Consider the following 27,465-nt stretch of genomic DNA (forward strand, 5'->3'; position numbering starts at 1 on the left):
TCCACCTTCATTCTCAGTCCTAGACCAGCTTGTGCCACCTCCTCCAGGCAGCCTTCTCTGATACGATTCCAACCCTCCAGGCCTGCCCATGCAATATTGGGGACACACTTATATTAAAAAATTATTCAGTGTTTATCTGAAATTCAAATTTAACCGGGCATCCTGTATTTTTTTCCAGCTTTATTGAGTTATAATTGACAAATAAAATTTGTATTTTTTGGGTGTACAATGTGATGATTTGATACAAGCGTACATTCTGAAATCAAGTTCATTAACACATCCATCCCCTCACACAGTTACCATTAGCGTGTGTGTGGTAGGAACACTTAAGATCTACTCTCTTAGCAAATTTCAAGTGTACAATAAATACTGTAGTATTAACTATAGTCACCATGCTGTACATTAGATCAGATATAAGATAGATAAGTTCTGGGCATCCTGTATTTTTATTTGCTAAATTTGACAACTTTAAGGGGCTTGTACTTAGCAACTGCTATTCTTGGGGGGCATCTCCTGACCACCAAATTCCCTTCTGAGACTGTACCTGGGCCACCCAATCGCAGAGAACTGGCCCAGGCTCGTCTCAAAGACCAACGAGTTCTCAGACTTTATTTTTGTTCTGAAAGAACAGAGAAAACATTCTCTCCATACCTGCCAGGTAGCAGAGAGAGAACAAAGGAACACCCTACAGTTTCCACAAATCAAGTGGTCTAAAAAAAAAACACCCCCAGAAACACAAGGAAAAAAAGAAAACCACTTCAAACGCCTCCTTGACACGATTCCTGCAGTGCCCCATGCCTGTATGACGCTGTTAACAAACAGGTCCGGCTGGGGGAGCTCGCAGGGCCCGGCTCGGACCCTTTTCCTCCTTGAAAACAACAGGAAAACCAACAGCGACCTTCTTGCTGATTCACATGGATGCATTTGGCCAAAACTCATTAAAGGAACAAGAAAACCCAGGGCTGGGATCGCCTCTCGTCCTCTGCCGTCGAGGTCGAGGTCTGGACTCCTAACGGCCCCGATCTTGGGGACAAACAGCATGAGAAAAACATACTGGAGAGCCCCCCAGTGAAGGGGTTATCAGGAGGGTGACAGAGGATTAGCCCCCGGAATTTAAAGATGGGGGGGCTGCATCACCCCACTCCATCCCACCCCGCCCTCAGTAGAAAAGGACTCTACTACAGTGGTTCTCAAAGTGGGGTCCCTGGGCTAGCAGCATCAGCATCCTTTGGGAACTTGTGAGAAATGCAGATTCTCAGGCCCCCAGACCCCCTGACTCAGTAACTCTGTGGACAGTACCCAGCAGAGTGCGCGCGTGTGTGTGTGTGTATAAAAGCGTTACTGAAGTATAATTAACAAAGGATAACCCACTCGTCTTTAAAATGTACAATTTGTTAAGCTTTGACATATACACCCGTGAAACCATCACCACAATAAAAACAATGAACATGTCCATCAGCCCAAAAGCTCCCTTTTATAATTTTTTCTCCCCTCCTCCTGCCCCTACCCATCCCCAGGCAACGATTGACCTGTTTTCTGTCACTGTGGATTAGTTTGCATTTTCTAGAGTTTCACACACATGGACTCATCCCGTTGCACTCTCTTTCATCTGAGATTTTTCACTCGGCATAACCATTTGAGAACCACAGGGTTCTCGGCTATATCACCAGTTCATTCATGTTTCTTGTTGACCACTATACTATCTTTATGGATAGTCCGCAATGTGTTCATCCATTCGCCTGTTCATAGACATTTGTAGTTTCTAGCTTTTGGCTATTGCGAATAAAACTGCTGTATGCACTTGATGAAAAAAGTTTTTGTACGGACATAGCACTCTCACTCTTCTGCGTAAATACTTAGGAGTGAAATAGTTGATCACATGGGAGGTGTATGTTTAACTTGTTTAAGAAACTGTTGTCCAAAATGGTTGCACTATTTTACGTCCCCACCTGCAGGGGATGTGAGTTCCAGCCACCCCAAGTTCTCGCCAGCACTTGGTATGACCAGTCTTTTTAAATGTAGACAGTCTAATAATTATGAAGCGGTATTGCACTGTGGCTTTACTTTGAATTTCTGTAATGACTAACGATGTTGAGCATATTTCCATGGGCCTATTTGCCATCCATATATCTTCCTTGGTGGTGAAGCGTATGCTGAAATCTTTTGCCCATCTTTTTTGTCAGGTTGTTTTATTCATGAGTTTTGAGAGTTATTTATATATTCTGGATTCAAATACTTTATCAGATATGTGATTTGCAAATATTTTCTCCCAGTCTGTGGCTTGGATTTTCATATTCACAGCGACTTTCACAGAGCAGAAGTTCTTCATTTCAAGGAAGCACAATTTATCAGTTTGTTCTCTTATGGACTGTGCTTTTGGTGTCACATCTAAGAAATCTCTGCCCAATCCAAGATTACAGAAATTTTTCTCCCAGAAATGTTATGGTTTTAAGTTTTACATTTAGGTCTATGATTCTTTTTCTGTTAATTTTTGCGTATGGTGAGACAGCGTGGATTGAAACTCACTTTTTGCATGAAGATATCCAACTATTCTGACACCGTTTGTTTCCCAGACACGTATGTTTGACACAAGGCTTGGAGTGGAAATTATCCACCCTCCTCCACCTGAAGAACTCCTACTCATCCTTCAAAACCCAGGTCAATTGTCCCCTTGGCTAAGAAGCCATCCCTGACTGAGGGCAAGTAGCTCTTTCAACAATCCCCTGGTGCCTACAGCATCTTGCGCAACCTCTGGCATATTCTTACCCCACGTGATTGCATTAATTCCCAAGTCCTTCTCTCCTGATAGAATGAAAATTCATGGATATGGACCATAATCCCAGCTCTTAGCACAGGCCTGGCACAGGTGGTGATGGTGGGGGTGGGGGTGGGGTGACTCAGAAAACAATTGTTAAAATATAAAAAAATGAATAAAAGAATAAACAAACAAGTGAACAACTTGTTTTTTTAAACAATTGAATACACCTCTCAAAGCCCTGCTCACAAACCACGTCTTCCAGGAAGCCATCTCTGACTGCACCTGCCCACATTACTCATCAATAATATTTACTAAGAGTACCCGACTGACAGATTTGGGCCAAGCCCTGTGCTAAGTGCTTTATGCATGTCGTTTAATTTAACCCTCACAACAAGCCCATGAGGCAGATGCTACTACTATCATTATTTTACCGAAGAAGAAACAGACGTTCAGACAGCTTAGGTTCCATGCTGAGGTCACATATCTAACAAGTGTCAGTTTGGAAGCAACCTAAGTGCCCATCAAGGGACGAATGGAGGAAGAAGATGTGGTATATACACACAATGGAAACTACTCAGCCATAGGAACAATGAAATCCAGCCATTTGGGGCAACATGGATGGACATTGAGGGTATTATGCAAAGTGAAGTAAGTCAGAGGGAGAAAGTCAAATACCGTATCATCTCACTCATGAGTAGAAGATAAAAACAGCAACAAACAAACACATAGAGACAGAGACTGGATTGGTGGTTACCAGAGGGGAAGAGGGGAGGGAGGAGGGCGAAAGGGATGGTTAAACGCATGTGTGTGGTGATGGACTGTAATTAGTCATTGGGGGTGAACATGATGTAACCTATGCAGAAATAGAAGTATAATGATGCACACCTGAACCGTACACAATGTTTTAAACAACGTGCACGATAAAAAAATAAATTCATAAATAATAATAATAACAAGCGTCAGAGCCGGGCTTTGACCGGGCTCTGTCCCAGAGCCCAGGCTCTCACCCCTACATATACCATCCCCTGGTTGCCATTATTTGGACAAATCTCATTTCCCTGACAAGTCCAGACCCCGCAAAGGCGGCCCCCGCCTCCCCGACACCATCAGCCCTCGCCAACACCGCACCCCAGGGGCAAAGGAGACGAGTCGCACAGGGACCCCTCCATCACCCTCCGTCCTGGCCACCGGGACAGCCACACACCCCGGAGGACCTCCCCCTACCTTGGGCCAGACGCCCATGCCGAAGGAGCTGTTGTCCGCTGTCTGGTGCAGGAAGAGCTCCGTCCTGGAACAGAGAGGGAGCAGGAGTCAGGGAGGGCCCGCCACACCCGCGGCCCGGCGGGCAGGGGGTCATCACGGCGGGGGGCTCCCCACCATGCCCCAGGCCCTGGTCCCCCCCCCCACCTTCCTCCCTCACAGCCCTCGCTCGGCCCTTCCTGAGCGCCAGGAACCCAGGAAGAAGGAGGCACGGACTACAATCAGGAAAGCGGGTTCTAACTCCAGGTCTTCTGCTAAGCTGCTGTGTGAACTTGCTCAGGGAAAATGCTAGAACAGTCAAGTGGAAGGAGCCCTTGCTGTGTGGCAAGTTCTGAGATTGCTCATGACAGCCGCACCCAACAGGTACCAATATTATTTCCATTTTACAGACGACAAAACAGAGGCAGGGGGTTAGCGTCTTGCCCACACAGCTGGCAGACGTGGGGCCGGGAGTCGGGCTGACCTCTCTTGGCCCCCAGAGCGCAGACTCCTACACTGCCCACCACCCGCCCCCTCTCCTGGCCTCTCTCTTCCCCCATAAAGTCACGTGATGTTTAAAGCCCCCTCCAGTGCTGAAAGTGAAGGTTCCTTGAGAGGGGCCCCGCAGACGCAGACGGGCCGCCCGAGCCTGCAGGCCTGAAGAGCGCCAGCCACGGGGGAGGAGGACGCAGGGCCCGGCCCCGCGCTCTCCAGGCCGCCCCACTCGCAAGAGCATCACGGAGCCCAGCCGAGGGCCCACACCCACCTCGGGGGCTCAAGCCAGATCCTGGGAAGTGGAGCTCACTCTGCAGTCCCCAGCCGGTTCCTCCAGTTCTGGGTCCCTTTGTGCCTTCTTCCCTACTTCTCTACAGGCCCCGCCCCCTGGCCTCTGCCCCACGCCCTGGAAGGATCCTTGTCAGACAGGCCTTGAGTCCAACGCCAGCCCAGCCAGGCAGCAGACAAGGTGGTTCTCTTCTCAGAGTCTCCCTGTATCTCCTCTGTAAATGGGCATTTTACCACTTGCCTCACAGGGTTAAGTGAGATATAATATATATAAACTCCCACTGTCGGCCTGGCACACAGTAGGTGCTTTATATTTGTTTCCCTGCACCTGACCTGGTCTATATTCCATGAGTTGGAAGTTCAACTTGACAAAGAATTAAGGAGCATCTACCCATTGCCAGACCCGTGCTAAGTACTGGCGAGACAGAAAGAAGGAAGGCAGGGCGCCTGATTTTAAGATCTCACAGTCAGTCTGGGGAGGGAGAGAGACTCGTATACCCCAGTGTGGCAGGTGCTAACCCAGAGGCACACACCAGGCACCCAAATGGCATAAAAGAGAAGCTGAGGGAGTAGGAACTAGAGAGCACTCCTCTAAAGAAGAGATTCGGCACAGGGTTTTGAAGGATGAATAGGAGTTTGCCGCGTGAATGCATAGGAGAAAGGAAGGACATTTGTGGAAGTGGGAACCAGTGTTTGTCCTTTGGAAGCTTCACCGTAGGTGAGGGAACAGCCTGGCAGCAGCAGAGGTTGAGAAAGGGAGATGGCCTGAGACTACCAGGGAGCCCCCCGAGAGACCATGGCCCCTGAGGGGTCTGAGTTGTTCTAAGCACTTTCCTCCACTCTCCCGGGACCCCTGAAACCCATGTGGGGAAACCCCATCCTCTCAGACACAGCTTTGTCCTGGCTCCTAAGGATGCCACACTCCCCTGGGTCAGGCCCACCCACACAGAGCCCCCTGGACTGGGCTGGGCCGGGCGTAGAGGCCTGGCGCCCTCTGCTGGCGGCAGCCCAGCCCCATCCTTCCTGTGCCCATCCCAGGGGGACCCCAATCTCCCCCTCTCCAGCAGGCAATGGCTCCAGGCCCAGAACTGAGCCCCACCCAGGGGTACAGAACTGATGGCCCCCAAAGTGGGGTCACAGGGGAGATGTGCACACTTTTCAGGGTTCTGAGAGAAGAGGAAATGCAGGGCCCCCACCTGAAGCCAGGGAGCTGGAAAGCAGGATTCAGACTCCCATGCTCTCCTTCGTTATACCCCTACTGTGCACCGCACACGGCGTCTGCTGCCTTGACACGGGATCTGGCTTAAATGCCTACAGGGTTGGCACTAGTACCCATTCTATAGAAAGGGAAACTGAGGTTCAGAGAGGACCACATGGGGCAAAGTCAGCATCCAAACACATCCCTCTGGTTCCAAAGTCAGTCTTTTCCAGCACACACCTGGTGAAGACCTGAGGGGGGTGTCAGGGCACATCTAATCCTCCAAAAGAACAACAGACACACACAGAGCATTCGCTGTGGCCTCGCCTGTTCTAAGCAATGCTTTTGGAGAAGAGCCTGAGGTCACACAGCCCACAAGTGGAGAAGCCAGATGTGAATCCACGCAGCTTTGCCCCAAAGTCTATGGTCCTAGCCACTATGTACACCTCTCTACTCCAGCTTCTTCTCTAGGTTCAGAAGGCCTTCCAGAAGCTTCCTCACTACTCAGTTACTCTGCTGAAAACTGGGAGTTTCCTCTCTAACCTGCCCTCTCCCTGAAGATACAGTTGACCCTCGGCCCCAACCAGGAGGCCCAGGACAGGTTGAGGCTGCCCTTCAGGTGGGGGAGGAAGGCCAGAGACAAACCACGGGGGACGCTGAGGGGCACACAGACGATCACCCCTCGCCAGGGAGAAGCCCAGCTTGTCCCTCTCCCTGGGGCTGCACTAGAACCTGGCCCATTCACCCGACAGACGAGGAAGCCAAGGCTCAGAGAGAGCGAGCCACGTGCCCAAGGATGCCCTACAGCACTGGGGACTCCCTGGGTCACCTCCTCCAGGAGGCCCTCCAAGATGGATCTTGCCTGGCTACCCTGCTGGCTGCTCCACCACGTCCCCTTGTCCCGAGGTGCCCCGTCGGGCGAACACACGTGTGCACCCAAGGCTCCAGTTAGGAACTTCTGGAAGACTTGGGGTCTGCTGTTCCTTGCCCTCCCCCCACACTGCTGCCAGGCGGTGTACCAACACACCACCACCACAGCCTCCGCCACCCCCCAGCGTTGATGAAGAGCTGTATGTGAATGATCTCACTCAATCCTATAAGGTCAGTCAAGGTATTGTTTACACCTTACAGAAGAAGAAACCGAGGTTCAGAGTGGATGAACCTTGACCAAGGTCACTCAGCCCGTGAGCAGTACCAGGCAGCTAGACTCGGAGGCCAGGTTCCTCACCACTGGGTTCCACTGCCTCTCGCCTCTGGGCAGGGTGAAGGCTGGGCCCCGGGAGAGCCGGTGCCGTTTGTCCCACTGCCCTCAGCTGCCCCTGCCTGGCCCAGTGGCTCACCTGAGATCCAGGCCCAGTCCAGCCAGCATCTGGGAGAAAACCTGGAAATTGCCTTCCCCCTCTGGCTGCTGTGCCACGCGGCTCTTCTCCAAAAGCATTGTCTGCAGGGGAGAGGACGGGCTCCTGGTTAGCACTTGGGGCACATCTGCCCTGAGCCTGGTGCCCAGCCGCCCCGTGGCCCCGTGAGGGTGCCCCACCCCGGCCCGCCCTTGAGGCCACATCTCAGGCCCAAACTTCACTGGACACCTCTGTGTGACCAGTCCCTTAGCTCACTAATTCAGAGTCCCTCTGACTCCACAAACACAACAGACGCGGCCGATGGAGGGATCCAAAGGCAGGAACGGTTACCGGGAGCCGCCCTTCATCACCTTCTCAACGAGCAGACGCCTCATAACGTGACCCAAATGGTGACAAATGGTAGCATTTCGGGGCCGGGGCAGAAGGGGACTTATTGGCACCGATGAGTCTCCCTTGAGCCTGGATATTATCCCAGCTCCGCGTACAAACAGCCCTTCTAATGACCTAATCCTGTCCTCTGTTCACACAGAGGGTCTGAGGGGGAGGCGAGGGGTGCGGTGACATTGAGACGGAACGAACGGGCCGTGTGGTGGACACATGTGGACCGCGCCCAAGGCTGTCTGTTCGATTTCAGCTTACACCTTTAAGACCCGGCTAACAGCGGCTGAACTCGATACCTACTCATGAGTATTTCACCCCCGTGAGATTCCGGGGCGCAGACGGGCCGGCTTGCTCCGGGGGGCGTTCTGGGCACTGAGCGGGGTGGGGACAAGCTGGCCACGGCTTGGGGAGACACATTCCAGGGTCCCAGCTGGAGGCGCAGGCTCTGCTGAGGGGCTGGGGACCCTGCAGCCCCAAGGACCCCCCTCTCCCATCCGCCCGGAGCTCTCACCTGGAGCTGAGCGGCCGTGACTCGGCCCGCGGCATTGAAGTCCAGCGACATCACCATGGTGAAGCGGGTGGCACTGTGGCTGTGGCCGGTGGACACGGAGCCGAAGGCCCGGAGGACGGTGAAGGCGGCCCGAATCTTCTCCACTGTGGGGGCACGGGGCAGGGCGTCACCCTCGCCTCTCACAGGACTGCCTTCCCCTCTGGCCCCTGCCCCACGCCCAGACCCCATGCTGGGCCTGCCACCTCCCCAGCTCAGCTCGAAACCACACACGTGTCACGGCTGGCCTGGCCCTGTGCTGTGAGCAGGGGTGCAGGGCAGCAAGACTGAGTCAGGAAGAGGGGGTACACAGACCCAGGATTGGTAGAATCTGGGTGACAGGGCTGCCCTGGGGCCTCCTGGGCCTGATGGAATCTAGGAGGAGGGCAGGGCATTAACGTTCTCAGACCTGCTCTCAGGGCACTCCCCGTCACGGCAGGCTTGAAAAGCCCTGCAGTCTCCCCACAACTATTTATCCAGCACCTACTCTGCGCCAGCCACTGGGCTAGGCACCTGGATACAGCCTCACCTGACTCCCACCCTCTCTAACCCTGGCGCCTCTCCTCACTGTATCCCCAGCTCCTAAGGCAGGCCAGGTGTAGACTAGGTGATCAATAAAGCATTGGATAACACAGTGGAGAAGCAGCATGGCACAGTGGTTAAGCGAGTTTGAATATGGGCTCTGCCCTTGCTAGTTACCTAACTTAGGGCATTTAATTAACCTCCCTGTGCCTCAGATATCCCATCTGTAAGATGGGGACAATCATAGCACCTCCCTCATGTGGTTGTCGTGAGAACTAAATGATTTAATAATGTAAAGTGCTTAGAATGTGCTCCAAATATGGTGGTGCTAACATTACACTTATTATGACTAGAAAAGCATTATCGCCCAGGCTACGTATTCCCAGCGGGGAGAACTTTGCCCCCAAGAGGGCAGAAACTATTCTTGGGGTTGGGGAAATTTTACTTTCTTATGTAGAGAGCACAGATATACAAACACTGCATAACAGACCATGGTGTATCTATGGCACTAAAATTTCATGGTGGGGGATGACTAGGGGAAGAAACGTCTAAAAGGGCTCCTTCGAGAAACAAAAATGAAAAAGCATTGAGAACACTGGCCCAGGGCTCACAGTTCTGGAGCCAGGCTGCCTGAGTTTGAATCTCAGCTCTAGGATGGATTAGCTGTGTGGCCCTAGGCAAGCTGGTTAACCTCTCTGAGTTTTAATGTCCTCACCTATAAAATCTGAATAATAATAATATCTACCTTAGAGGCTCTTGTAAATAATAAATAAGTTAATAGGCTTGGAATAGGCCTTGGAACAGAAGTCCTCAGCAAGTGTTTACTATGATCATTACTAACATTGAAGTTATTACTATTATTAATTGGCACTCTCTCTTTAAGGCCTAACTCGAACAGCATTTCCTCAAGGAAGCCCCCCTGCCCCTCCTCCGTGCTCCCTCTGCCTCACGCCTAACCAGCACTGTATGCAGAGCCCTCGAGTTTGGCACGTATGTACAGTTCAGTTTCCCTCCTGGCTGTCAGCTCCTCCTGAGCACAGGCCCTGCCCTCCTATCTTTACTTGCTGGGTCCTCTGTACAGTTCAGCAGGTTGTGCACTGCACAAGGACACCACATCCAAGGGCGCTTCATGTTCATCATACAATCATAGATCTGTATACTGATTAGGATGATTCCCCAGCACGAGGCAGTCCAGGGTTTGGTTCTAACAACATCAACGTATGATTGTCCCACAGATGGCTGTGAATGTCTTGAGGAAGGAGTACCTTTTTCTAATTCCCACAAAGGTGTCCAACGGGCTAGGGGTGGCCCTGCCCAGTGGCAAGCACAGGGTCAGCACACATGCTCAGGGAATGCTACTGAATAGACAGCGCCCAGCGCCCCCCTCCAACTTTCCCTACCCCCCTCCCACGACGCCCCCTCCCCTGGCTACATGTCACCTGGAGACCGCTGTACCTGACACCCTGCCGTCCACACTGCCTGCCATCCCCACCAGGTGCTCCAGGACCTGCTGGCAGCAGGTGGTCTTCCCGGCGCCACTCCGGCCCAGGGCCACGATGCTCTGGTCTTTCCGCTCGCTCAGCAGCGCCCAGTATGCCCGCTGGGCCAGGGAGCTGACGTGGGCAGGCAGGCCATCCCGGCGGCCCCTGGGCACCTGCGGGAAGATCCCAGGCCTCAGTCTTCCCACCCCAGTCGGTGCCCAGGGAGCACTCCAGACAGTACCCCACCCCAGTAAGCCCAAATCCGTGTCCCTGCCTCCATCCTACTCCATCCCTGCCAGAGAAGTCTCACATTTTACTGGGAAGAGCCCAGCCGGCAGTCTAGTCCTGCCCCTGGACTGCTGTGAGTCCTTGGGCCTTCAAGCCTCCTCTGAGCCTGGGTCTCCTCTTCAGCCAGCAGGAGGCTTGAACTAGAGCTGGGTTAGCTCGTGGGGCTCATCTCACTTATTAGACAGCACCTGCCTGGAATGAGGCAGCCGGATAAAACGGCAAATTGATTAGTAATGTCTGCCATGGAAACAAAACGGGGCCTGGGGGAGCTGGTGGTATGTGTGCTGTGTATTTGCCATAACCGATTTAGGTAACACCTGAAGTTCCTTCCACTTCATTCATTCATCCATTCATTCATTTTCCATTCAATAAAAATATTCACTGAGTGTCTACCACGTAGCAGGCACTGTCTCAGGCACTGGGGACACCACACTGTGCAAAACAGATAAAATAAATCTCCACCAACCACGAGGAGAGACCAGTATATACCTATTAGAATGGCTAAAAAGTGTTCTTCATTTTTTTAACACTCACTACAGGTTCTGGTGAAGACGTGGAGCAACTGGAATTCTCAATGTTGGGAACGCTCATGATACAGCCATTCTGGAAAAGTCTGGCGGTTTCTTGTACAATGAAATGTACACCCGTTAGACAACCCAGCGATCCCATTCCTGGGTATTTACCCAAGAGAAACGAACATTCCTGTCCACAAACAACCCGCTATGTCATTGGTTATATTGAATATACATTCAAAATCACCAAAAACTAGAAACAATCCAAATGTCCTTCAACTCATGAACGAGGGTAACCAACCATCCTGGTTTTAGCATCAAAAGTCTCCTTTCTTGGAAAACCCCTCAGTCCTGGGGAAACCAGGACAATCGGTCCCCTATGAATGGAGAAGCAAACTAGTGCAATAAAATACTGTAAAAGAAAGAAATAAACAGCCGACAGCTGCCACCAGAGGGGTGAATCTCAAATGCACCGTGATGAGTGGAAGAACCCAGTTCAGAAGGTTACACGCTGTACCATTCCATTTATATGACTTTTCAGAATAGGCAAAATTATAGAGACAAAAAAACAGATTGGAGGCTGCCAAGGGCTGGATGTGGGGGTCCAGAGAATTTTGGGGGTGATGGAACGGTCCTGTCATTGATGGTGGAGATGGTTATACAGTGAGACACGTTTATCAAAAACTTACAGGACTAAAAAGGGTGAGTTGAACTGTGTGTATAAATGGTACCTTAACAAACCTGCCTGAAAACACAAATCTCCTGCCTGGGGACCTGGCCTTCTGTTGGGAAGAGACGGATGAGAAACAGAACAAATAATTAAATGACATGTAATGGAAGTCGTTTGGAAGCCGTGAGCCTGGAGGAGATCACCAGGGAAGTGGGTGTTTCAAGAGGAGGAGAGAAGAGTGTGGGGCCAGGGCACCCCGACTCCGAGGGGTCAGGGAGCCCAGCAAGGGAGGCTGACAGGGGCCAGCGGGCCGGAAGGGAAACCTGGAGAGCGCAGCCCTGGAGCCAAGGAAGGGAGCGAGGGCGGGAGGCGGGACGGCTCGTCCCCTCAAATGCTGCTGAGGGTCAAGTCAGAGGAGACCAGAGACTTGACCCCGCGGCAGCGTGGAGCTCACTGGTGTGACGACAGCCTGCTGAGCGTGCAGGGGAGAGGGCGAGTGGAGACGGCGAGGTCCGCGGACGGGCCCCGAAGGGCGCAGGGGGAGGGCCTGGCTGGAGGACGACATCGGAAGCCCGGGATGCTAAGTGGGTGACCACCGGGCCCAGCAAGACCCTCCCGAGTGCCGCCGCACGACCAGGGGCACAAACCCTAGGCGGTGGCCCTCCCCCGGCCTGGAGCTCCGGCCTGGGCCCAAGGGGTGCCCCCAATCCACTGCTGGCCTTTTTTGCCCCGAGACCCCCAGGAACAGTCATGAGTCCCTATCCTGATGCAAAACACAGGGCTCAGCAGGACCCCAAAGCTGGCAAAGGTGGGGACAAGCCCCCACACCGGCTGGACACAGCCCTGGGCATGACGGGCCAAGGGTCCCGGGGTCTGAGCCCGGGAGCCGCCTCCCACTCTGGAAGTACTAAAGTCCAGGGGACAGGCTATCCCGTCTGTCGGCGCCTCAGACCCACAGCCTGGAGGGGAGAAGGGGGAATTCTGCAGGCCCAGACCCCTGCATGCACATACATGGATTTGTGCACATGTGCCCTTGCATGCTTGCACATGGGTGTGCTCACGGGCACACGCACTCAACAGTGGCAGAGGCCCCTGCACACAGAGGGGGGCCCATCTGCACCCCACACACTCACACCCACAAAGACTTGCACCCCCCAGGCACCCACCCAGCTCCTAGACACCAGGTGGGCCCAGACCCCAGTGAGAGAGGCCCCAGCCCTGCCCCAGACCCCACCCAGGCCATCTTCCAGGCGGCCCCAGTCCCAGCCTCACTGCCGGTCTGTGCTCCCACCTGGTGGCCGTTTGAGGAACCAGAGGTGACTCAGCCAGAGAATGGGGGTGGCTGAGGGTTTGGGTGTGGGAAGCTGGGGGGGGGGGGGGCCTGGGGTAGGGGCTTAGGGAGATCCGGAGACTCAAGCTCCTCCTTCCAGGCCGTGTTCCAATGGTGGCGCTTTTAGGCTCTTTGGCCCAGGTTGTGCAATGGATGCCTCAACCCAGGATCGCCCGCCGGTGAGAATCTGGCTTGCCCAGGGGCCTGCACAAAACGTCCCTCCCAGGGGGCTCCTAAGGAGCCAGAGGAGTGACTCTGTTTCTTGGAGGCTCAGAGGCCCTGGGCTGCAGTCACAGAAGCAGAGCCCTCCCAGCAAGGGAGGGGAAAGAGAACGTGCGGAGCTGTCGCCATTCCAGGCCCCTGGCCATAGACAGCAGGCTGGGGAGGGCCTGGAGGATGACGTAAGAGGTGGGGTGGGTATCCTGGAGAGAAGTCTTGGGGGGGGGTGCAGGGCCACTGCCCCCTCTTCATTGGACTTAGCATCATTCGAGAGCTAGGAATGGACTTGTCCCCTGGGACTCCAGGGGGGCAAGAAGTGGCTTTTCATCCCCAGTTGACGGATGAAAACACCGAGGCCAGAGAGGCACTGTGATCTTTCCAAGGCACTCATGGTGAGTTGGCAGGTGTTCTAGAAGCCTGTGCCTTCCCCTACGGACAAGTCCTCAAAACAGCGATCAAATAAGATGTTTGACCTCCAACGGGTCTCCCTGCCTCCCCCTTTTCTCCCTCCATTTATCCTCCAGCCAGCAGCCAAGGGATCCTTTTGCAACATAAGTCAGACCATCCCACTGCTCAGAGTAAAAGCCAGAATCATTATGACCACGTGTCAGACCTGGCCTGACCCGGGCCCTCACTCTCCTCCTCTGCCTCATCTGCTCCACCCATGTGATCTCATCATTTGGGGGGTGGCTTCCTTCCCTCGAATGGAAGCTCCCAAGGGCAGGCTTGTTTGCCGGTCTCCTTCCCTGCTCTTTCCCCCATGTCTGCATGTAGGAGGCCCCCAACAAATGTCTCCACCAGCAGCCATTGAAGGAGTGAAGGGGATCCATCGGCCCAAATCACTCAGTTGTGGCTGCAGGCCTTGCCACAAGGTGGCGCTGAGAGATTGCCTTTGCTTTGACTGAATTCACGCAACTGGCCGTTTCCACACTTCACAGGAAATAAATAAATAAACGCAGAAGCGAGGCTTCTGTCTGCCGACTCATGTGGGTGTCTGGCACCCCCCAGAGGCCAGCGTGGGCTTCAGAGCACAGAGGAGCCGGTGGCCTGGGCTTTATCCCGGCTCCTCTGCTGGCTGAACCTGCGAGTTGAGCAGCTGGCCCAGCCAGTTCTCACCTGTAAAATGGGGCTAGTGACGGTACCTGTCTGTTCAGGTGGGTGGAGAATTAACTGAGATAATATGTGAAGGTCTTGAAGCAGTGCCTGGCACGGAGCTGACACTCACTCGACATTTTCTCTTGCTATAGTTACTGTCGTTAATGCTCCTACTCTTGTTTCCATCAGTTACTCACCTTTCCCTCTGAGAAGGGGGGATCGTGTGGTCCTCGATGGCCCACGATGCCCACAAAGCCCCTGAATCTCACGTCTGGCAGGATGCTACTCACAGACAGGTTTGCAGGGGCTCTGGCTGCTCTGCTCTCCCTGAGATGCAGAGGGAGCCCCCCCCCGGCCCCTCCTGGGCCTGTCCCCGGGCTCCACCCCCGTGGTGCCCCCTCACCTTGCCTGCAGAGGGCGCCGGGGGTCCCCGAGGCTGGAGGACGATCAGGTCCGGCCCGGTGCAGGTATGCGGCAGCTGAGCCCGGTAGCGGCACAGAAGCGTGTTCAAGACACTCGATTCGTTGACACTGACCAAGGAGGCCAGGTCCTCGGCCTGGTCCAGCTCAGGGGGGTTGGCCTGCGAACCATCACAGAGAGCCTTCTCTGGCCTCCTGGGCCGCCACACCACCACCCCTACACACACACACACAGCCCTGGGGGCCCTGTCCCTGGAGAGCTGTGTGCTGAAGACCAGAACAGAACACGAGGACTCTGGAGACAGACGAAACCCTACAGATGAAATAGGGGCGGCCCTTCTCCTTTGCCCCTTGTGCACCCCAAGAGCCACCCTCTCGTCACACTGGTCCTGCCTTCCTGCACTCCCTACACCGTGAGGGGAGATGCTCCTAAGACAGACATGGCAAGATGCAGAGCGCCTTCTGTATCTCAAATGCCACATAGAGAAGGGTGGTGTTCCAGACCGAGACGGCGTCCACTGCTGTTTCCTCCTCTTCTGGGTCTTGTGGGGAGCTCTGCGTGTGCTCTGTGACACTCAAGGATGGAGGCCAATAGCCAAACAGTTCCTTTCTCTGATAGCCCATCCTGCATTGATCCCTTGGAAGTATGCCCAAACCCTTCTGGAAGCAATGGACGATTACACCTTCTTCTAGGGGCATCCATTCTAAAAGGCTTCCTACGTTCTTTCCAACTTCAGGGAATTTTCTGGGCCTAATTCTCTGGGGTTTGGATCAAGCCTCGGCTCTTTTATGGGTCAGCCTTTCTCCTGAGGGCCCTGGCCCTTTGCAAACTCCCAACACCAATGGGAGTGGAGGGCCTGGGGTGGACAGAGGAGGAGCAGAGAGGGATGAAGATGAACAAGGCCCATGTGGAGTTCCTGGAGGAAACTCTTTCTCCATTAGTAGGCTGTGAGGGGTGGAAAAGGATCAGGACAGGACCTTTTTTTCCTATCACTATTCTTCGACTTATCCTCAAATAGATTTATGGTGCATTGCAAAAATTACGCAAAACAACTGAAAAAGCAAAACTAAAAGGAAGGTTGATACCCAAAATATAGGCCATTGGAACCTATGCTATGGGTAATGGCAAGCAGCAAATTTGGCTCTGAGTTCCCTGGCAGCCAGGGTGAAAAAGGAAACACGCTCTGTAACATGATTTGCAATGTCCATAAAATGAAAAGCCATCACTTTCTTGGGTCAAACAGAAGAACTCCCAGTCCGAAGACCTGACAAACCTGTCTCTTAATGTATCTTCATAAAGGGGACACCGCAGGACAGAGTAATGACCCCCTAACAATATATCTCCAGCAGAGCCATGAGAATAGTGGTCTTCTTGTAACTCCCTCCAGAGCAGCAAGCCCACATAGAATCTGCAGTCAGGTTCAAGGAACCCTCGTGCAGGGGCGGGGGAGGAAGGTGTGCAGCAGGCAGGGAGGGGACAGGGGCCTCACCCGATGAACGTGCTCCTCATCCACCTCGGTGATGGTTTTGTCAGCATCAATGCAAAGGCGCACCCTTCCTGCCGGCAGGTCGGCTGTTCCCTCATCTGGCTTCAGCACCGTTGCTGGTGGACAGGCCAAACAGAGAGCGAGCGAAGAGGAGGGGAGGGCAGGGAAGGGGAGTGGAGAAGAGAGGAAAGACAGCTCTGAGCTGCAGAGCCAGACCAGGCAGCTGGAGAGGGGTCCTGGGACAGGTCAGAAAGGGGCAGCATCCTCTCCCCTCGGGGCCTATTCACATGGAGGGTTCTGAATTATAACCCCAAACACTTTGAGGACAGAGTCTGGGTCGTGACCCCCCTTGGGCTTTTATCAGCTGGCACAGTGCCAGGCACAGAGTAGGCACCCTCTACCAGGTCATTGGGTGCATGGACCCATCACATACCTAGACCTGGGATGGCAGATAAGGGCATGCAGGCTGCCTTTTCCCCTCCCAGTGCCCATGACAGACATCACTAATCAATCACTCTTCCCAGCTGTGTCCTGACTGGGACTCAGAATTGCTTCTCGGTGGAGCATGGTCACAACTAATGGACAAAAGTGGGCTCATGAGACGAAACCTATTTGCCCACTTGCACTAGACTCCAAATTCCTTGTGGAACGCTGTAGGAACCAAGCGATGTTCTTGCATTAACGAATTAGTTAAATGATTAATCACCAATGCTCAAATGCCTTTGCAAACAGCACCGAGTGGACCAGCCGCCAAGAGTGAGCTGACACTCAGCTATTCCCACCCCAAAACCACATAGCTCCATGCTAGTCTCAGCCGCTCCTTATCCTTCTCCGTTCTCCCCAGACTGTGATCAGGACCCGGCAAACACGTCTCGCAGCAGTAGGGGGCTCAAGAGGAAAATCTTAGACGCCTCAGATGCGCTAACACCCCTAATTACCGAGAGTGAATCCATCCTTCTGAACCAGCCAGACCTTCTCCGCCTCGTACCACCTGTCTTCAGGAGCCTGAGAGCAAAGCCCACAGAGATTAAAGCAGAACGACGCTGCCCTCCCCACCCCCGTGTGAGGGGGAACCCCTTACATGGGAGCTGCTCCCAGTGTGGTCTGGGACCACCGAAATCTCTAGGGAAGGGGAGGCTTATTTAAACGCAGATGCCGTGGCCCCAGCCCTGGCCTTTTGAATGGGAAGCTCCAAGGTGGGGCCAGCGATCCGCATGTTGAGCAATCTGCTGTTTATGCGGCCCCAAGTTTGAGGACCATCATGTGACATTGAGAGCAAGCGCAGCCACGAGGGGACATCTCGCATTCTTGCGAACTCCTCACTCTGTGGAGAATCTCATTCCGGGACAGGTGCGGGGGGGCTCAAGACCCCCGCCTGTCCCCTCCTCTGGGCTGGCACCCCTCTCCAGTTCCCTGTCCATCCCTGTCTCCGCCTTGTCCACCCCCAGGGGCAAGTCCTTCCCATCCTCCTTCTCTGGAGGGTCCCGCCTGCCCCTCCCCACTCGCAGGGCTGCAGCCCCTCACCTGGTCCGAGTCTCCGCTCTGGGCCGGCCCCTCTTGGTTCTCCTGTGTCTCAGGCCTCTCTGCGTGGCTCTCCAGAGCAGGCCGTCTAGGTCCTTCCAGCTCTGTGTCCAGGGCTTCAGCCCCTTTGTCCACTCTTGCACAGGGCTCCTTCACCTTCTGCCCTCTGCTGTCTGGCCCGCCCGCCTTCCCGGCCACCGCCGGGGTCTCCCCGCGTGCATCCACCTCCTCGGGGGCTTCACAGCCCTTCTCTGTCTTACTCCCAGCCTTATCGGACTCCCTCCGAGGTTGCCCCACCTTTCCCATCTCCTCCTGGGGCTCCCCTGGCTTCCCAGGCACCCTCAGAGCATCACCAGCTTTCTCCATCACTGCGGGAGCTTCCCCCACCTTCCCGACCTTCCCCTGCGCTTCGCCCGCCTCCGCCTTGCTCTGAGGTCCGTCTGTCTTCTCGGCCTTACTCAGGAGCGCACCCTCTCTGTCCTTGTCACTCTGGGGACCGACCCCCTTGCTCCTTCTGCCCAAGGAACCTCCCCACTTTCTCCCCGGAATTTGAGCCCCAGCCCGCTTCCCTTCACCCCCTGCATCCTTAGATAGACTCCCCTTTGCCATCTTGTTTGAGGGGTCCCCTGCCCCCTTCTCTGCTGTCCCTGCTTGTCCCCCCTCACCTGGCCCCTCTTTGCCCTGGGGCTCATCGCCTTTCAGCCCTTTGGTCTGGGGGGCCCCGCCCCCTTTCCCCACCGTGCCTTGAGCCTTCTCGCCTTTTGTCGGAAGCACAGTTGCTGGGTCCCGAAGACCCCCAGTCTGGGTCTCCTCAGCCCTCGGGGCTGCGTCCTCAGTGCTGGCCTGGGGGCCACGAGGAGGCCCTGGGGTGTCCCCTTTGTGTTCCCCTCCAGGGTCTGTGGCTGGGGGTGGGGACTCGCGGGCGGGGGCCCCCGGGGGCGGGCTCTGCTCCGGCTTGGCTGACTCCAGGTCCAGCTTGGCCACCATCAGCAACACGTCACCCCTCCTCACACCTCTCCTGAAGGCCACGGGTTTTTTGGCTGGCGTCCCGCCGGGGCCCGCCTCCTGGGGCCTCTCGCCATTGATGCTGGTCATCAGCATGGGGCCCGCGGGGCCAGCGCCCTCGCTCTCCTTGCCCGGAATGTTCGCGTTCTGGGGAGAGCTGGACCGGTTGTCCTGGGAAATGTGTTGGCTTCCAGATTTGGAGCCATCGTTGGACTTGCTGTTGGGTTGGCTAGTGGAAATTTCTGGGGTCTAGGAGAGAGACCACAATCCTACTCAGCTGCTTGCTGATCTGACAGCCTGTCATTCACTCATTCACTCACTCACTCATTCATTCATTTGTCCACCCAGCCACTCATCCATCCAAAGACCATCAGGCACCTACAGGATCTGATGGGCACTGTGCCCGGCAATGAGTCAAACCCCAACACCCTAGACCTCAAGCCGGCACCTCAAGACCAAGGGACGGAGTGGAAGGAGAGTGGACTTTGGAGCCCGACAGACCCAAATTCAACTAACTCTGCCTCTCACTAGCTGTGCGGCCTTAGGTAAATTACTCCCTCTCTCTGAGCTGGTTTCCTGATCAATAACACGAGGATCGTCATGGGCTACATTGCAAGGTGGGTGTGAGGACTCAGGATAATACACAGACACTGAGCCCAGCATATAGTAAGTCCTCAGTAACAGTAGCTGCTGCTGCCGTTGTTATTGTTGCTGTTGTGGCTGTTATTATTGCTATTTCTGCCTGATTCTTCCTGCTGGGCCAGGAAGGTGTCACCAGGGAGAGGACTCGGGGCTTGTCGTCAGAGGACCTGTGCCAGTCTCGGCCCAGACACTTTCCAGCTGGGTGACATGGCCAACATCACCTGTCCTCTCTGAGCTTCAGTTTTCCATCTATGCAGGCAGATGCCACCTCACCATCCAGGTATTTTGTAGGATGCGATGTGGAAAAGGACTTTGGAAATCGCAGAGATCTGAACGAACTGAGCTGCTGCCACGTCTGGTATCCTGGCGCCCATACTTGCGCCCCCATACCAGGTGAGGGCCCTGGGTCCTGCCCCGAGGCCCTCCACTCCTGCCTGACGCAGACATTGGGGCTACGTCATCCCCTCAGGTCTCCACTGCCTGCTCCTCTCCCAGGCCCCTTTACTGCCTTGTCATGTCAGCCCCCCCCAGCCCTCCATCCTCAACCAGCCTGGCTGTGGCCTGAATTGCTCTCGGGGCCAGCCTTGCCTCTGTCTCTGCAGAAAGCGACCTCACGGGCAGTTCCACCCTACCCTGGCCTCACCACCTGTCCCAGTCTGAGTTCTGCCATCTTGGATGATACTGACACCAGCCTCCCACACCCGGGCCTGGAATGTCCGGTTCCCATCCTCCTCTTGCGTCTAAAACAGCCCTAGGATTGTGTTGATTCCAGCCTGCAAAGCCTCACATCTCTGTCTCCTTTCTCAAACCCAGGTCCACTCTCTCTCACCTGGGCCACTGTCACAGCCTCTGAGCTGGCGTCCCTTCAATTTGCTGCCCATCATTTTAAATGTGATCAAAAGATTTGGGCCGCTGCCCACAGGCTATGGGAAAATCATTCAACACTACCATCTGCCACTCCCAAGTCCTCAATGAGGAGCCCCCCCATTCTGGTCTCAATGTCCCCATTTGTCCCCACACCTTAGCCACGCGGGCATCTCCTACCACACCTGACGCCTCCTTGCTTCATGCTTCCGTTCATGCTGAGCCTGCTTCCGGGAACGCCCTTCCCCTCTTCACCCATCCATGTTCTTCTCATCTTTCTACACCCAGCTCAAAGGCCACATCCTCCGCACACCTTTGCCTGAGGACCTCAGTCAGAAATGGTCTCATCTACCCAGGAAGGCCCGGGGCACTGGCGGGCCACCATCTCCAACAATGGCCACATTCTGCCTTCTGGCTTTGATTTGGGTCTCTCTCCTCTTTTAGGTGGTGGAGGCCTCAAGAGCACAGCGTCTCTCTTCATCTTTGTAATGACGATGATGATACTAATAAGAGCCTTCATCTATAGAGCCGCGCAACGGGCCCTTCATCACCTCATGCACATCCTGCTTAACGCGCATAAGAACCCAACGTGGCAGGTTCTGAACTTCTCCCCATTCTACAGATAAGGAAACCAACACAAGATGTCAGGTGGCCCAAGAGACAAAGCGGGAGTATAAAGTCACGCGGGCCCCTCTGAGCAGAAAGCCGGTGCCCGTAACCGCTGAGTGTTAATGTCCTTCTTGTCTCTCTGGGGCTCACTGCGATCTCCCGGGAGCTGTAAAAATACTCACGCGCTGGCCCCACTCCCAGACCTGATGTGGCTGGGCTGTGGCTCCTCGGGGATCCCAGTGCGCAAACAGGACCAAGAAGCACCGCTCTAGGGCCCGTAGCCTGGTGGAAAGTCTGACCTTCCGGGCCCAGACAGGACACAGCCCCGGAAGGGGGATTGGCTGCCCCTGGCGAATCTCACCCCCGTCTACACCATTTTGAAAAGTGAGTCAGTGCCTTATTTTTAACCAACCACCATGGAGGAGACAGTCCCGTGGGGATGGGCCAAACGGGATAACCAGTCCCAGCCTCCTGCCACCACCCGTGAACTCTCTTCGTTTGGATTTTCACAGCCACCAAAGCCCTCAGTCCCCCGTGCGGCCTCCTTAGGACACGGGAGCAGCAGCTCCCCTGGGGTCACAGGAGCCGAGAGGGAACTCACAGCACATCCATTTCACAGATGAGCAAACTGAGGCCAAGAGCGGGGAAGGGATTTGACCTGGACCACTCAGAGTGCTGGGGCCAGAGCCAGAATCCAGTCCTCCTGACACTCGATATGGGTCTCTTTCTACCCCAGCGTTACTCCAGCCTCTCCCTGTCCCTCACTGGCCGGGTGGCCTTAGGAAGACCACGTCACCTCCCCGAGCCTCGTCTTCCATTCCTACAAAATGGTGATGGATTCCAGTGGCTCCTGGCAAGGATGACGCGAGGGTCAAATGAAACAGCTGTGCTGCGATGAGGAGAGAGTCTGGAGTTATCTACGGATTGGGACAGAAAATTCAATTGGCAGGAGCCAGCCAGGGCTTGCCACCTCGCAGGAACATGTCCCGAGGCTGCCCTGCTCCAGGCCCAGGAATGTCTCGGTCCCTGGTCCAGCCACCTGTTGTGGCCTGAGGCCTGTCCATCCTGCGTCTTGGCTCTGAGTTTCTGTCCAGGCGCAGCGGTGACAGTTTGTCCCCATCCTCTGCTCGGCCCTGTTTCTTAGCTTGTGCACAGCAACACAGCATGGCCTGCAGCCTCAGGGAACCCTGTCCTCTGCAGGCCTCTGTGGCCGCCACACCAGCGCCCTGACTCACCAGACTGGCCCTTCCCACGGGCAGCTCACGAGAGCAGAGGATACACAGACTCTCGCCCTGGCTCTGCCTCTGTCTGGCCTCACGACCTTGAGCAAGTCGCTTGACCTCCCAGAGCCTCAGTCTCCACCTCTGAGAAGTGGGTATAATTCCATTTCCCCCATCTACTGCACAGGGTTTCAAATAAACCCACAAGCAGCAAAGGGAACGTCGTCTGGTGATAAACGGCACACAGTAACATTTCATCATGACCTAACAACAGCCCACGGGGGCCGACTTTGGCTCCCACTTAATTCTGAGTCAGTCAGGGGTGGGGGGCAGGGCCTGTCCTCCCTATCACCTTCCACCACAAAGACCTGGCAGGGGGTTTTCGGCAGGTGCTGCTGCTGTTCAGCTGCTGGAGACTTCTCTGACACAGCCGAGTCATTGTAACTGGACAGGCGCAGGCACGTGGGGGGCTCGCCAGACAAACAACAGCTGAAGGGGAGGGGGAGGTGGGGCCAGGGTGGCCGCGGGGCTCAAGCCAGCTCCAGGCCCTGAGGCCACCAGATCTCAGCCCAATCATTGCAGCATTTATCGCGCCTCAAGGGGGCGCTGGAGGGGCACAGGGAGATGCGATTCCCCCTAACACAGAGGTACTGTTTCCAGAGACGCACTGTTTGAGCTGGGTTTTGAAGGATGCAGAGCAGTTTAATAGATGAAGATGAACAAAGGGCATTCCTCGAGGTGCACTGCTCTCTAAGCATATCTCCCTGGCGTCCAGCCTCGTCACCCTGTCCAGGTTCCCTGGCTGAGGGAGACAGCACCGGCCACCAGCAGGGATAAATTTGCAAGTTCTTGAAGTCAGGGGCTGCGTCTTGTCTAGCTATTGCTTCAACCCAGCAGTGCTATTCAGAATAATTAAGGGTTTCTAGTAGACACCAACCAATCAGAAGGGACGCCAGCAGGAGCAGGGTACAGAGGTCTCACCTGTGCTAAGCATTAACCCTTTAATTATTGGCCATTCCGAGGGACTCACGGGAGGGGCCGAGATGAGCACTGCCCCTGGAGGGCAGTTGGGGGGCTGGGGCCATGGCCGTTTACCACCTGGTGTGGAAGGGTTCCAATGTTTTACAACCAATTCAGCTATGACCAGTGAATACCAACTGAATATCTTTTCTGCTTAAAGTAAGCTAGGTACACATCCTTAGCTAATATCTAGGTTTCCCTTTCCGCAAAAGTAGGGGAAAATGATCCCACCATCATACCTCAACTGATATCATTCATTCGTTCATTCATTCGACAAACATTTGTTGAGCACTCACTATGAGCCAAGTACTACGAGAGGTGCTTAAGATACAGAGTCGAATAAGAGAGAGAGTTGTTGCTCTTAAGGAATCCTTAGTCAAATAAGTCATATGATCAAGTAATTACTATGCTGACCACGATTAAGTGCAGTGGGACTCAGAGGAAGGAAGGCGACGGGAGAGCTTTCCAGAGATGTACTATTTGAGCTGGGTTTTGAAGGATGCATAGGAGTTCAATAGATCAAGCTGAAGAAACGACATTCCTCAAAGTGGGGACAGCAGGGGCAAAGGCAGGATGGAGAGGGACTCAGCGGAGGCTCACAGGACAGGATGGGGGTGTTGACAGGCACCTGGTCCCCTTCCCGCGGGGCCACTTACCTCTCGTTCTGGAGAGGCAAGTGCCACCTCTTTCCTCCGTCTCGCTTCCTTGGACTCTTTCTCCGTCTCCCGGACCAGCTGCCTAATGAAGCCCCCCGGGATGACAGAGAAAAGGGGAGGGGGCGAGGACGGCGGAGGGCTTTTGTCCTCTTCCCGAATCTGTTCAGCAGAAGCAGGGAAGAAGAAAGGTCAGTGAGTGAACCAGCGGGGGCAAGTGGCTCTTGAAAAAGTTTGTGATGGAGCCTGGGAGGGGGCCGAGGGGGACATGCATGATCAAGCCCACGTACGAGACGCCACGGCAAAGCAGACGAGGCCGGGGCTCTGCGAGGCACCGAGATGGCGCGTGAAAATGGAATGCACGAGCAACAGAGGTTACTCCAGTCAATATGTTCCTGCTCGGACTGAGTTCCTCATAATGTGAATTTGGACCATCAAGGCCGCTGGTTCCCTTCCTTGCACGGGACACACCCATCTCTGGGAGGACCTCCGAGAGGAGCTTTTCTAGTTTCCAGAAGGGGTTGGATCGCAGAGATCCAATGGATCATCTTATTCTCCTGCCCCACCTCAGCTTGTAGTTAATAGAATAGATTAATCCATGAATTAATCCCTCACTGGGCGCCAGGAACGCGGTGAGGCGGGGAGGGGCGACAGCCACGGTTTATATAAGGATCCAACCCTTGGCTACAGCCCGTGCCGCTGAGCCAGTGCTGGGACTTCTTGATGCTCCTTAAACCGGGACCTGGGCAGCCAGGGGCTCCCCAACACTGGGCCCTGAAGCCGGCAGGTGGACACCGGCATTTTACCCCAGCACCATGGTCCAGGCCAGAGCTGGCTGGACCTGGGTTGCAGCTCAGACTCTGTCTTGGGGGCCGAGGCCTGGGACTGGCTGTGGCCGACTGGGGTGTGTCTTTAACCGGCATCACTGAGACTGCCCGTGAGTTAAAAAAAAAGAAATCTCCAGCGCTTTCTATGGCAAAGCTACACACTGGCTTAAAATAGGCTCCTTGTCAAGGTCCTCTGCGTGTGGCTGGCAAAGACGTGATCTTTGATAACCGGAGAATCCGGAAGAGATAGGACAGGCCAGGAGACAAAGCAGGGGACACTCGAGGCGGGGCTCGCGTCTACACCACGCCCCCGTCTCCCCGTGGACCGGAGCCCATGTCATAAGTGAGAGGGAGACTTCAGGGCACTCAGCGGGGGTCAGCCTCTGCTGCCTTCCAGCCTCATTCTCCACGCTGCACCCAGATGGGTCTGGGAGGGCGGAGGCAGCCAGGGGGCAGCCCGAGAGAAGCTTCCTGCTCGTCCCACCCCTCAGCCTCCAACGCTTCAATCCCAAAGCCACGGGTGGGATGAGGGCGGAGGAAACACACCTCAGAGAGGCGGCCCTTCGTGGGATCTTGCGAGAAACACGAAAGGGAAAAGAGGAATAACTGGGGAGAAGAGGCCGTTTCCAGTTCTCCGTGGTGACAGAAGGCAGGGACCACGGAAACCCACGGCCTTGGCAGAAGCCTGGCAGCCGACAGCTCTGCCTCTCCCCTCTCCACCCCCCCCTCCTTCTTGCCACACAAACCCCCGTGCTCGTCAGAGCTGCCACGAGGATGGAGACGGGACCGCTGGTGGACCCTCACCCCTGCCTCCCACTGAGGAGCAGGGCAAGACCAGGCAGCCGCGGGAGGGGTCAAGGGCATGGTCACTAATGCCCGGCTGGGCTGGAGAGGCCACGGCCAACCCAGCTGGCTGGGAGAAGATGGGAGGTGGTACGGGACACGCCACCAGGAGGCGCTGGCTGAGGTGGGAGGGGGCAGCCCGGGCCACCCGGGCGTGGCTTGTCCTCTGAGAGTGGAGCTGGCCCCCGCGGCGGCAGCCCAGCTCCGAGCATCACTTTCCTTCTGCTCCCACAGGGCGAGGCGTGATGAGATGGCCATGCTGGGACGATGGATGGGGCTCTGCCGGTCGGCACGGAACGAGGCTTTACGGACACACGCAGCACATGAGGTGGAGGGACACAGGACTGACACGGAGACACGGCAGGGGAGAGAAGAGAGACAGGTCAGTCACGGGCACTGCCCGCTGCCACCCCTCCCACGCCACGAACCGAGACCACCGGGCACAACTCACTGCTATTTACACCTGGGAGGGGGACCGCCAGCACGGAGGCTGCCAGCCACACAGTGGACAGTGCCCTGAAATCCTCCCCCTCGACCCCACACTCTAACTTCTCATGGAGAGATAACACACAAGCAGAAAAGTACATAATCCTAAGTGTATAGCACAGCAGCTCTCCGGTAAAGAACATAACTATACAACCAGCACCCTGATCAAATTAAAAATATTATTTTCAATTTTTGAAATAAAAAATATTATTTTCAATTTTTCAAAAAAATATTTTATTTTAAAATATATTAAATTAAATTTAAAATATTAAATAAAATGAAAATAATTTTAATTAAAATTATTAAAAATAAAATTAAATTCAAATAAAAATATTTTATTTATAAGAAGCTCGAGAACAGGCAAATCTAATCTACAGTGACGGAGGTCAGAGGAGCTGTTAGCTTTGGGCTGGGAAGGGCACGAGGAACTTTCTAGAGCAATGGAAATGTCCTGTATCTTGATGCGGGGGATGGCGACACTAGTGTATCGAATGTAAAAATTCATCCAGCTGTACAAAGAAGATTGAATATGTTGCTGTATTAAATCACATCTCAATTCAAAAAATAAACAGGACCTTACCAGCCCCCTTGACCCTTCCCCCACCCCTCCTGGTTACTATTCCCTCAACAGCAACCACTATCCTGACTTCTAACACCATAGAATGGTGGTTTTCTTTTGTGAGGGGGCAGTTGGCTCCACAATTTCACCATGCAAATTAGGAAAGGGCAGGAAACCAAAAGCTATTAATTGGCCCAGCGCTTGGAGAAACGATTTAGCACATTTAGCATCATATGAGAGCCTTGACAAATATTCATAACGTTTTTTTTAATTGAGGTCACACTGGTTTATAACATTATGTAAGTTTCGGGTGTACATCATTATATTTTGGTTTCTGTATGGACTGTATCGTGTTCACCACCAAAAGTCTGGTTTCCATCCATCACCGTACACATGTGCCCTTTACCCCTTTTACCCTCCACCCCCATCCCCTCTGGTAGCCACCAATCTGTTCTCCATATCTAAGTGTTTGTTTTTTTTAATCTTCCACATATGAGTGAAATCATATGGTATTTGTCATTCTCTGTCAGACCTGTTTTGCTTAGCATAATACCCACAAGGTCCAGCCATGTTGTTGCAAATGGCACCATTTCATCTTTTTTACAGCTGAGTACTATTCCATTGTGTATATATACCACATCTTTATCCATTCATCCACTGGTGGACACTTAGGTTGCATCCAAGTCTTGGCAATTATGAATAATACTGCAATGAACATAGGGGTGCATATATCTTTTCAAATTAGTGTTTTCATGTTCTTTGGATAAATACCCAGCAGTGGAATAGCTGGATCATATGGTAGTTCTATCCTTGATTTTTTGAGGAATCTCCATACTGTTTTCCATAGTGGCTGCACCAGTTTGCACTCCCACCAGCAGTGTATGCGAGTTCCCTTCTCTCCACATCCTCTCCAATACATGTTGTTTCCT

General features: G+C 54.3%; 1 protein-coding gene across 3 annotated transcripts in view; it reads right to left on the reverse strand.

The window, feature by feature from the left end:
* The window catches only part of MYO18B (myosin XVIIIB), a 230,676-nt gene extending 204,927 nt beyond the window's left edge, over window positions 1–25,749 (reverse strand). For 2 of the 3 annotated variants that reach the window (XM_087423618.1, XM_087423617.1), the window contains exons 1-10: window positions 25,702–25,749; window positions 23,825–23,983; window positions 17,812–19,062; window positions 17,226–17,292; window positions 16,291–16,403; window positions 14,785–14,961; window positions 10,242–10,440; window positions 8,229–8,371; window positions 7,319–7,419; window positions 3,983–4,046 (exon numbers count right to left, since the gene is read on the reverse strand). In XM_087423618.1, the coding sequence (XP_087279744.1) occupies window positions 3,983–4,046; window positions 7,319–7,419; window positions 8,229–8,371; window positions 10,242–10,440; window positions 14,785–14,961; window positions 16,291–16,403; window positions 17,226–17,292; window positions 17,812–19,062; window positions 23,825–23,983; window positions 25,702–25,749 (2,322 nt within the window). The remainder of the gene's footprint in view (window positions 1–3,982; window positions 4,047–7,318; window positions 7,420–8,228; window positions 8,372–10,241; window positions 10,441–14,784; window positions 14,962–16,290; window positions 16,404–17,225; window positions 17,293–17,811; window positions 19,063–23,824; window positions 23,984–25,701) is intronic. The other variant, XM_087423619.1, reaches the window with a different exon arrangement.
* Window positions 25,750–27,465: the final 1,716 nt, after the last annotated feature.

This window comes from Ceratotherium simum, chromosome 35 (assembly GCF_057802395.1).
Source record: "Ceratotherium simum simum isolate JZ-2026a chromosome 35, ASM5780239v1, whole genome shotgun sequence".
In the NCBI taxonomy this organism is placed as follows: Eukaryota; Metazoa; Chordata; class Mammalia; order Perissodactyla; family Rhinocerotidae; genus Ceratotherium; species Ceratotherium simum.